General features: G+C 37.9%; 1 protein-coding gene across 1 annotated transcript in view; it reads left to right on the top strand.

The window, feature by feature from the left end:
- The window catches only part of LOC140238589 (sodium- and chloride-dependent GABA transporter 1-like), a 92,238-nt gene extending 86,358 nt beyond the window's left edge, over window positions 1–5,880 (top strand). Inside the window, exon 13 of the mRNA XM_072318490.1 lies at window positions 5,611–5,880. Within this exon, the coding sequence (XP_072174591.1) occupies window positions 5,611–5,760 (150 nt within the window). The 3' untranslated portion in view covers window positions 5,761–5,880. The remainder of the gene's footprint in view (window positions 1–5,610) is intronic.
- Window positions 5,881–12,858: the final 6,978 nt, after the last annotated feature.

Consider the following 12,858-nt stretch of genomic DNA (forward strand, 5'->3'; position numbering starts at 1 on the left):
GTAAGATAGACAGACAGATTAGTAAACAAATAACATGAATTAAATCTTACCTGAAAATCTTACAATATCACATAAATCAAATCATAACTAATTGTCGATAAAGGTATCTGGGAAGCTAGCTACAGAAATGTGTTGCAACAAATGGCTATAGAAAACTTTCCTGGAACAGGTGAGATTTTAGAAGATTTTCGAAGCTGTTGATTAATGATGTATGTCTGATTGAGAGAGGGAGACTTGCCTCATGATTGTAAGTGAAAACTGGCGCGTTATTATATACATATATATACATATATATATATATATATATATATATATATATATATATATATATATATATATGTATATATATATATAGCAGTTTTTATTCTAAGCTTCTTTGGAAGATACCCCACCCCTTTGTTGTGATTAATAAGTGAAATAGATAGGGCGATATTGCGAGTTATTATTTTGTAGGGCTCATAGGCTAGCAACCGTTCAGATTAACGTTAGGGAGGAAGCATATCTAAAGAGGTAGGGAAACACAGAGAAAATAACAGAAACAAAAAGGCAGAGAAGCTCTTATCTTATTAGGAATTGAGGATACTTGTGAAAGGATACAATCATTTTTGGAAGAGTAAATAAAGGTTTCTACGGGTAGATAGTTGGATATATTTGAACGCACAAAACGTTGAGATACGACAAACAGACTGTAAATGAGGGAAAAGTTGAGCTCGGACCGCTAATAAGATAGCATGCATCCACTTCTCAATGTTAAGGAAATATGAGTTCAAAGACGTCAATCTGAGTGATGACGCACATGACAAACTGCGCATGCTTCAAAAGAAGTCGACAATGCTGTTTTGGCATCTCCCCATCCCATGCAGGGCTGTGACAATCAGGGAGAGAATTAGAAATGACCTCTGAGAAGACATGCCTAGTGATGGTGACACATTCATGACATACGAAGCTGACGTGAGGGTACATGACAAACTGCCTACATTAATAATGTAGGCACGAAACGATCGAAACAAGGCCCATGCCTGTCTGAATGATAACATTTTATTCGCACCTGGATAATTGTCATCTCGAGAAGCAAGAAAGATAAAGTGGTCGGAAGTTCAGCAGATATCAGTTCATCACGTCAATAGAATCATAAGTAAGAAAAGCATGAATGCTCCTCATAATGAAGGGATTAAAACTGTCTCGTGAAATATTTGTGTGTGTGTGTTTGTGTGTGTGTGTGTGTACTCATAGTTGTGTGTCGATCAGTTTTTTCCTTTAAATTCACATCATCAAAGGTGCTACTTCACTAAGAAAAAGTCATCAAGGCACACAATTCAAGAGAAGTAAACTTCAGTCAACTATTACTAAAACATTTATGATAAGGCCCCTGTCCGCAGACCGATGTGACGAGATTTCAAATGCAATTGAGAGGGCATCATTATTATAACATAAGCATGATGCATGACGCACATACATGTTAACCACTAACAGTAACTGACATGTGAATATATTATCCTTAACTGCTATTCTTTTTGTTGGAAAAAGTGTATACATTAGCGCAGCGTATGCAGTAACTATACGTATAACAACGAATGTCTGCAGTTTATATCTGCAGTGTTGAATTTGAGGTTCATGGAAATAAAATGTATTGAAATCAAATGTTTCATTTGAAATGGACTAAGTTGAAGATAAGAAATTAAAGTTCGGAGAAAGCTTTTACCCAGAAAATAAGTCATTGTTGCTAGAATTGATCAATAGATGTTTTGACTGCATGTTCTATTTTACATCATTAGCAACAATTTGTATTAATATTATTGGAAGACTTGCTATCATCACCTCATTTTAATTGTGATTGCGACTAATATCAGTCTTTAGTGAAACTTTGAAATCACAAACTATACCAAGTTATGTCTTTATTTGGATGAAACTTCTGCCTGTCTGTCTTTGTGTGCTTTTACTCTCTTTATTGAAATCAACTTGAACATGGGGTGAAATTTCCCTTCAGTCAGCCTAAGAGATGTAGTTTTGTTGAACGTTTTCTTTTGTTTTACACAACAATGTGCGTTACTGACTTGTCAGAACAAATATCCCTCGAAGTGCACCTGCCCTTACGAAACCATCACAAGAGTTATAAATTGCACCCTTACTTTCGAGTGGAGGACTACAATAATCCTATAACTCTAAATTTAGAATTGTATTCGCATGCCTGATGTCCAATTTAACATCGCTCTGAATTACGGAGATGAAAATAGGAAATTGCTGGAGAATTCGGTAGGCCCTATCTTTTTCCTGACCGCAGCCATATGGGGTGAATAAATGTTGGGACAGTCAAGGTACCTGATAAAGCATCAGTCCAATACTTTTCATCCTGCAGGTAACATAAGCAAGATTTCATTAGAGCGCCCATTGGAACGTCCTGGTGTCGAAACGAAACTATCAATTTTCATGTGTTCAATAAGAGAGAAATATTGGAATCTAATGAACTCATCGTACATGGTTGATGCTCGCATATATTCTCACCTAGGGCGGGCGCTGGTATTTTTAAAGTAATAGTCTCTGAAATAAATACTGATATCGATTAACTATATATAGCACACGTGTTTTTCTTTTACAACAGCATAAGCAATTGATGAGAGAAATAATGTTACTTTATTGCAAACACAGAGGGAATTATCTATTTATGATTATGTTTTATACTCTTCTCACGTATATACTCTTGTAGAATTTCACTTTCAAACGTGTATAAATATTTCCATAACGATATCATTGCTAGATGACATATATAAATGTAATCCGCCCCTAAGTACTCACAACTGGATCCCATGCATGGAAGACCAACTGGTGCACCTTAATACGCTACGGGCTATCCACCCATCTTATCAGATGGAAAATCAAAACAAACTAAAAAAGACAAACAAACAATCATGATGGTATTTATAACAACAACAATAACCAATTCTTTTAGTGCATATAACCATTTGTTATATCAGAGCACTATACAAATAGAACACTTTACGCGATGTGCGGTAAGATTCACCTGATATTAACTTTGAGCAATTGAAAATTCACCTCTTGTGTTTCTGACTGTTCAAAAGTTACGGAGGATGGACTAGCACCCGACAGGTAGTGTGCATTATTTGTTTTATGAAACAATGAATTCTCCAAGCTATTGAACCGCGCACACAATCAACACATCATGTACATAATGGCAATGGAGCTCCGCGCAGATGAGCGGTCGTTAGTTCCGTCACCAGCGTAATAATGCAAGGTGAAAAGTAAAGTTGGGCCTTCGAGAGAAATACAGGATTGGTCACATTCAGTTGATTAGGTTAAACATCACCATTTTTTAATCGAGCATATCATAATAATTCGTTACTAACGTCACTGAGATACAAAATCTGTATCGCAAAATAACTTTATTCAAAGTGTGTACATTTACACCATATTATTACGTACATACTAATTTTTTCAACAAAGCATCCTCACTGTTAGGCAGTATTATGTTGGGCAACGATCCTTACGCTTATGTTTGTGTGTATGTGTGTGTGTGTGTGTGTTTCTGTTTGTCTTTCTGTCTTAGAGAGTATGTGCATGTGTACATACAGTGAACAGACGTTAAACCTGAAAAAATAATATCCATTTTTTTTTTTTTTTGTTCTATTTCCCCCACTAATCAAAATCAACTGGAACAATTTCAGGAATTTCAATTTTGGAACTTATCTTTAAAGGGATGGTATAGTATTGGTTGAGGTGAGGATTCAGCTTTAAACTTTTGGGGAGATACTTAGAAACCACTGGACGAAATGATGAAAATCAGTTTTTACTTAATGGCTGATATATCCAAAACAAAGTAAAACAAAGTGATATCTTCAGAGGTGGGTCCCAACTTTTATTGGGATCGCTATTTTTAACAATATCTCAGTCATTTCAAAACCAATTTTCATTAAAATTAACTTTGAATTCCTCGTAGAATTATATGCTTTTTCATATTTCATAGGAGGTTTCTCATTATCTCAAAAACTCATCATCAGAAAACGTTAATATATGTTGTAGTTTATCCGGAGTATACTGGTATGGAGACAGCATCTTGAAGGTATGTATAAGTATAGCTGTCATAGAAAATACCTGAGCACAAGTAACTTGTTGCCAACTCAGTGTGTGGGCGTTATGGTTAAAAGCAAACCTAAAAAATAACCTTTTATAGGGTACTGTGTGGGAGAGAAAGTGTCACGAACAGAGTTCTTCTTTTAGAGGAGATAACATAAAACTTTCCAAGGATGCAAAAAAGAAAGAAAACAAATACCTGCTTAATTGAGATGAGCAACCACGGCCGGGAAATGTATTCTTGGATCGCTTTTGATGGAGAAACCATGACATGGAGACCCATTATCCATAATGCCTCCTTAGAAGATTCCCTCTCGCCATTGGGAGGGATCAATGCTGACCGTAAACTGATAGTTTGCTCTCTCTAAACACCATAGTGCATCATCAATAAACAGCTGTTACAGTAACCCCGTCTCTTTTGTTTACCTGCTGCGCGAAATATGACACGTCGAGGATTTTCCATTCCAATTTGTAAGAAGTGCTTAGAAGAATACCTAAAGACGGCACTAAAACTTTGTCGTAACATCTTACACGTTACTCATCGAAAAGTTACTTATTTCCATTTAATGATCAAACATTTCAGTGAGCACGCTGGGCGAATCATAGAATTGCGAAGTGTGTAAGGACATCAGCAGTAGGAAATCGAACATACTTTACATGAAATGGTATATGTTGTCTGTTTGATAGCACCGAAGAAAAAATGAGGCCCTAACGAAGATAATTTGCCTTAGTCAATACCGATATCAATTCAAACAATAGTATAGACATCAAACAGCATTATCAGCTATACCTATGATGCTAATAAAAATATCTCCACCTAGGAGTACACGCTTACATTTGTCTTCATAGGGAAGCTCATGAGAGCAGAAAAAGAAGAAGAATTAAGAAGAAAAGTCTTCACATTGGAGCTCATATAACAGAACAAATACAATTATGAAATAGAAAACGTGATAACACGCGATGGAGTTGTCCAGCATTGTTGTTTCTTTTCTCATGACCTGTTATGTATGATCGTAAAGGTAAGGACGACCATCAAGGGGTGATCATTTTGAAGATCGTTGAAAATAATCAACGGTTGTTATTACGTATTCAAAAGGGCCCAAACGATATCCTCAACTTTGAAATGATTATTGGTCTGTAAGTTCATGTTAATACATGTGTAGACATACATACACTTTGCTACGTGCAAGGATAAAGAGAGAAGGTGTGAGTGTTTAGAGAGATATAATATTATAAATGTTGATTCATTATGCAGTCTTCTTTAAAAGCAGGGTATTACCATTCGGAGGCACAAAACTCATCGTGACAAGGGAGTCCTGTGTCAAACATAATTATATTACATTAAAAAGTGTGCACAATCAGAAACAAACCTAACATGATTATAGTACATGCAATATATATGTGCAAATATGCTTTACTGCTGATCTCATTGTATCATTATGTTTGTTCATATGATGTATTTCTCGTAATTAATTTTTCCACGTGTTTTTCTTTTTCATTATGTTTCTTGTTGTTTTATCAAAGCGTTTCCATCGTTGCATCGCTCCTCGTTGGACGGAACGGGATTACGAGCGTGGTATCGCGACTCCACAGCACCAATACCCCTACCAGTCCTACCCGCCACCATCCTACGCCAATGCCATAGCCGGAGAAGGCAGGCCTACGGCAGTGTGAGCACTCTGGGACATGGCTTAACGCTTTGCTAACGTGTAACGTGAAGGAAGGGTGATTAATTTCCCGGTTTATCAATTTTCTCCAGCCCAAGTAATACTTTAGTTACATCAACACTTTATAGGGAACAAAATCCGTGTAAAGTTGCGGTAAGTTTTGTTAAAGATAACAGATTGAGAAACAAACAAACCAACAAGAATAATATGTTTAGACATTTTTTTAAATATTTCATTCTGAATTTTGCTGTCAAAAAAAAAAGAGAATAGGATTGGGCACTTCCTGATCAGTATTCCAACATTTCGAAGAATTCCACACCGACATGAGGAATCTTTCGACGCTAAATGTTTGCACCTACATTTCAAAAGCAAAAGATATCATTAGTCCGTTCTAATTGTTGTCAAAAGTTATTCACGTTATTTGGTACTCTTACAGAAACACACTGATATCTATACCGTTAGAAACAAGTACATGTTGCAAGTTGAGTACGTTTTTAAATGAGTTGATGTGTCGACAAGTCGAATGTAGGGTGAAGTTTTAGAAATCACGAGTCTGTAGTTTCGTTCCCTTTATTTTTTTCAGAAGTCGTAGAATCACAAAATCGGTGAGGCAATCATACCGGCGACAAATGAAAAACGAGTACTTGGAACTATGCAAGATTTAAAGACTTGGTACAGTCTTGAGAAGCAAAACTGTAGGAGAGACGAGTGGTAAAAAAAAAAAAAAACTGGCGATAGAATGACATTGAATGGAAGAGAGAAGGAAAAAGGATGAGAAAGGAGAGACATTAAACAGAATGACGTCACGAGATGAAGACATTAAACTATTTCTCCGTGTCGCTACCTAAATGTATCCGCAAGGAGATTTTTTTTTCTCCCTCTCCCTTAGGTCATCCAAGCATCATTTTAAATCGAAAAGAACCTGAGATGTTCCAAAACGTATTGAAATCCTTGCGGGTCGTTTGATTCCTCCATCTTATTTAGAAGACTGGATGTGATCTATTTTTTAAAATGGTTACTTCATCTCAGTCAATGCGAGTGTGAATCGGAAAACAATTTGAGCACTGTCTTGAAGCTATCCTATTTGCGACTGTGCCGATTCACATGAAGCGATACAATTTTCCTCTAGAAATATTATCTCTATAAAACATGGCTCGATCCGGAATCATTTCTTTGCAGTCTGGAAGGTTCATAGAATTTGAGATAGGAATCTGTTGCAATCATCTGTTCTCCAACCAAGTAAACACACTCCAATAAAACAATAAGAAATCTCTCCAAGGCTGCCTACTTGGCTCTAATGCATCAAAATGTCACACCGGCTTTGAAACACTTGCCATGGCTGGTTTTTTTTTCCTGTTTCTTTTTTGCTTTCTTACCCACTTTCACAGCTCTCGTCTTTCTTTTTGAAAGGTACTGCTAAGAGTTTACATGCAGGTAATTCAAGGGAGAATGAACCAAAAACAAAACATTATAAAGTCAACTAGAAATCAATGTAAGACGAAATAGAAAATTGATAGGTACATTATAGTAGGAAAGCGTCTCAAATTTAGTAAGACAAGCGTCACTGGTATTCTCTAACAGAGCGTGTACATGGTGTGTTTGTGTGTTGGGGTGTTATTACTTGTCATCAGGGAGGTGGCTCTCACCTCCCTGTTGTCATCAACATCAGACATCCTTTGGTACGTTATCAAACACTTTGAGAAGAGAATAGCGCAAACCGCCATGATGTAGGGTTAAATCAAACGTGAAAGCTGTCAACGATGCAACGACACAGACGATGATTTCGACATTCGTGGAAGTGCATTTAAAATTCAAATTGAGCGAGAAGTCACTTTCATTCTTCTCTCTGTATATCTCATGTCACTTACACCATTTTGTCGGCTTTACAGCATACTGTTTTATTCAGACAGCTCTAAAATTGCCTCTGGTTCACTTACGGACAAGCCTGAAGCAGTAGAGAGTGCGCGCGTTATAATATTCGAGAAGGCAGAATTGACTATTCTTCCCTGCGTACTCTGTCTGCATGTTCATGCACCTGTGCACAAATGCGCGCGCACTGGATGCACACATGCTCTTGCATGTGCTATTCAGAATAGATTATCACGTACACCGAAATGATCTAACGGAATCGAAGTTCTTGAAATTGGCGATTTCGTCCCTTCACGAAATTGTCAGATGTAAACCACAATAAGCCGTTGTTTCATCAAACACTGACAAAAAAAAAAAGGCTTGCCTTACTCACGACAACCATGAAAACAACGTGGCATTGAGCAATCAGCGTTATTTGTTGGTACGATATTGAAGCACAATAAGAAACGGAACCAAGGATATTGTTTTATAAAGGGCATGCGGAAATTGCAGAGTACATTGATTATATTCAACATGGCATATAAAAAACAAAACAAAATGGATTTGACCATGCAACACTTGCCAACTTGCTATCTCAGCTTTCAAAGTCCAAATTAAATTTCCCTTTATTCTCTTCTAAAACATATTTTAGATACTGAATCAGCGTAAGGTGTTCATTGGTGTTTAATGGACACCTTCATAGCCTTTGATGAAGTATTGATTTGAAAATTTCAAACAAAACGCCATGTCATCTGACGCACACACAGCAGTACATATAGAGATTTGTGACTAATATAGTGTGCTCACGATACTGCCAGTATGGTTGTATTTGAATTTCAATGCTTATTTGCCGAAAACAACGTGATGAACAGCGGGGGGAGCGATTGTCATTCCAATGCTCACGCGCTTCAACTGGCTAACACATCTCCCATTCCTTGACTTGTATTTTTCGGTCCAGTAAATACAACCCAGCTTCAGCGTTCCGATTACATTTCCGTCTTACTTCATAGACCACACCTCTCCTTCAGGGCAATTGTGAAAGAATATAACTTGTCTAACTGATCTCATCGCCTGTGCTTTTATTTAGATTTTATTTGTATTTTTTCATACCTTATGATACCTTAAATGGATCGTACAGTTTTGGTTGAGACCTAATTTCAGGTTTCTAACATTTATGGGTGAAATAATGAAAAACCTCTTATAAAATATGAAAGAGCATGTAATTCCATGAGCAGAAGCGGATCTAGAGGGGGGGGGGGAGGGTTGGGGGTTTGCAACCCCCCCAAAAAAAATAAAATAAAATAAAATAAAAAAATAAAAAAAAAATCCGGGGACCATTTTTTTTTATCTTATCTTTTTTTTTAAACTTGTAATTTTATTTTGTTCTATTCATGGCAATGACCTCTATGCCAAAAATAGTGGTGTTTTAGATGCAAGAAAACGCCATTTTCACACACAAATTTTCAAAAATTCTCCCTACTGTGCGAGGCGGGACACCCCCCTCCCACACCCTCCCCCCCCCCTCGCTCGCTCCGCTCGCATACCACCCCAACCCCCCCTCAATTGTTTTATGATTCACCGCTCATAATTAGATTACAAGGAATACAATGTTTTTCCTTTGCATCAGTTAGTGCTGCAAGCTCTTTATTTAGGACTAAAATCATTCGGATTTCTCGTGGTAGTCTATTGATAATACAGCAGCAGAGCACAGAAAAGATTATCCAACGTTGTTGTTATCATACATAATGTACAAATAACAATGATAATAATATTGGTAATCATAATCATTGTCATTATCATCAACGTAATAATAATGATGATAATAATAATAATGATGATAATGATAATAATAATAAGAATAATAATAAGAAGAAGAATAAAAATGATTAGTAATGTTTTTATATGCTATTGTAGATATCCCCTTAAAGGTCTGAATTAAAAAACAAATCGAATTGATATGTCGTCGTTCAAAAACTCAGAAAACAAATATGCCCTTCGTATAGAAAAAAAAAAACAACCTTTCACTGAACAAACGGAAACGCATGCATCTCACGAAAAGTCATGTTCTCCTGTCGTGTATGCTACTCGGCAAAGTTTTAAATGAGCACACTAACGAAGCCAATGGTCTGAAAGCGGGGAACCACCGGTCGATCTCGATCGGCTGGCTTTGCTATAAAGCCTCCAGCTTTTGGACGCAAATGCTGCGTGTGCTTTCATGTCATGGCGACAGCAGCTGCCCTGCCCGCGGCAGGAAATGTATTTTTCATACACAAAATATGCCAACTTGTCAAGTGGTATATCGCTTACCCGCGCTGTAAGCAAAATTGGCGCACATCTGGGTTACGCATGCAACTCACGCCAAACGTCTGTAATGCAGCACTCTCCCAGAAGACTGTCCTTGTAGGCCAGGAATGTTTTGGAGAGTGTGTGTTCTCTTGTGAAAGATACTATGTCAGCATTCGTGTCTTTTTGTCTGTGTGTCTGTGTGTGAAAGAGAGAAGAGAGAGAGAGAAAATGAAATAGAGGAAGAAAGAAGTGGGAAAGTAATATTCATTGTAATTAAAGAGTACAAGCATAATTATTGCTCGTATATTAGAAGCATGTTAATCAGTGGCGTAACTACGGGGGGGCATGGGGGGGCACGTGCCCCCCCAATCCGCTGGTTAAAAAAAAAGAAAAAAAAAGAAGAAAAAAAGAAAAAAATCCTACCAAAATGGTAATTCAAGGGTTAGTAAACTGCTTTTGAAATCGACATGAAATGATGATCAAGAAAAAAGATATTTTTCTAAGATTTCTTTTAACCATATAATTAAAGAGGTATTATAGTGAAACATTGTTCAAAAAGCCCGGAGACGACAAAAGATTGTGATTCAGTGTGATTCCTGGTTGGTATTTTAAATACAAGCAGGATGTGCGCAGTGTACTCGGAACATCGGAATGGCAAAAAGAGTCGCTGCAATGTTGCGCAATGTGATGTTTGATAGGTTGTACACATTTGCTATCAAAGCTTGATCATTGATTTTGCAGTGTTGCTTTACATATACTAGTCTACATTGAAATGCCTTGCATTGCCAATAATAAGACTTGACCTTGGCTATTTCCTAACTTTTCCATCTATATGAAACACACACACTCACAAACACAAATATAATAGGGGATGCTCTATATAAAGTGCAGATTTTGGACATCCTTCTCCCGCTTGGTCACTTATTATTTTGTTTGTTGGAAATGAAATAAATCAACTTGAACTTGAACTTGAACTTCGACGCCCCGTCGCTGGTCATACCTCCCCCAATCATGAACAAAAACCGACACCCTTGACTACCAGTGGCGGATCCAGGGGGCGCACCGGGCGCCCCCTCCCTCCAAAGCGAAAAATATATGTAGCTACAAACGACAGTTTTTGGACTGTATTTTTAATGTCAAAATTTTCAAGCTCGCTCGCTTCGCTCGCTCGCATTTAATCGTTATGCAATTCTCCTGATGCTGCTGTCAGTAATTGCCAGCAGTTGCACCCGGTGTGTCCCCTCCCCTTAATTTCCAAAGCGAAAAATATACATGTAGCTACAAACGGCAGTTTGGGGACTGTAAAATGTCAAAATTTTCAAGCTCGCTCGCTCGCATTTAATCGTTAATTCTCCTGATGTTGCTGTAAGTAATTGCCAGCAGTTGCGCCCGGTGCGCCCCCTCCCCTTAATTTCCAAAGCGAAAAAAATATAGCTACAAACGGCAGTTTTGCGGAACTGTAAAATGTCAAAATTTTCAAGCTCGCTCGCTTCGCTCGCTCGCATTTAATCGTTATGCAATTCTCCTGATGTTGCTGTCAGTAATTGCCAGTAGTTGTGCCCGGTGCGCCCAGGCCCTCTCCTTATATCCAAAGCGAAAAAATATAGCTAAAAACGGCAGTTTTGGGACTGTAAAATGTCAAAATTTTCAAGCTCGCTCGCATTTAATCGCATGCAATTCTCCTGATGTTGCTGTCAGTAATTGCCAGCAGTTGCGCCCGGTGCGCCCCCTCTCCTTAATTTCCAAAGCGAAAAAATATAGCTAAAAACGGCAGTTTTGAGACTATAAAATGTCAAAATTTTAAAGCTCGGTCGCTTCGCTCGCTCGCATTTAATCGTTATGCAATTCTCCTGATGTTGCTGTCAGTAATTGCCAACAGTTGCGCCCGGTGCGCCCCCTCTCCTTAATTTCCAAAGCGAAAAAATATAGCTACAAACGGCAGTTTGGGAGTGTAAAATGTCAAAATTTTCAAGCTCGCTCGCTTCGCTCGTTCGCATTTAATCGCTATGCAATTCTCCTGATGTTGCTGTCAGTAATTGCCAGCAGTTGCGCCCGATGCGCCCCTCCCCTTAATTTCCAAAGCGAAAAAAATAGACCTAAAAACGGCAGTTTTGGGAAAATGTCAAAATTTTCAAGCTCGCTCGCTTCGCTCGCTCGCATTTAACCGTTATATGCCATTCTCCTGATATTACTGCCAGTAATTGCCAGCAGTTGCACCCGGTGCGCCCCCCCCCCCTGAATTTCCAAAGCGAAAAAATGTAGTTTGGGAGTGTAAAATGTCAAAATTTTCAAGCTCGCTCGCTTCGCTCGCTCGCATTTAATCGCTATGCCATTCTCGTGATGTTACTGCCAGCAACTGCAAGCAGTTGCGCCCGGTGCAACCCCCTTAACTTCCAAAGCATATATATATATATATATGTATATTATATATATATATATATATATATATATATATATATATATGTCTATATATACATACATATATATTATTATATATAGCTACAAACGGCAGTTTGGGGACTGTAAAAATATAATGTCAAAATTTTCAAGCTCACTCACTCCGCTCGCTCGCATTCAATTGTTACGTTATGCAATTCTGATGTTGCTGCCATGAGGTGCCCCCCCAATGTCTTGACCCACGGTACGCCACTGATGTTAATTTGTTAAACCTGCAACATGTACCATTAACACTTAAAAAATGCTATTTGAGTTTGGGGAAAAGCACAAGGGAAATTGTAAAATGGTTTTCGTACCATGCCCCTGTCAGTGTAAAAAACATAATCGTATCTTTTCAATGTTTATTATGTACCTAAAATGATGTGTAAGCTACATACTCCTGTTTGAAGATTAACAAGTGATATGATAAATATATCTGGAATTATTGACCCCGTGCAAGTAAATAAAGAAAGGTAAAGAAATTAAAGCGAACAGTCGCATGACATGCAAACCTGATAAGAAGATAACAACGGCA

This window comes from Diadema setosum, chromosome 2 (genome assembly GCF_964275005.1).
Source record: "Diadema setosum chromosome 2, eeDiaSeto1, whole genome shotgun sequence".
NCBI lineage: Eukaryota > Metazoa > Echinodermata > Echinoidea > Diadematoida > Diadematidae > Diadema > Diadema setosum.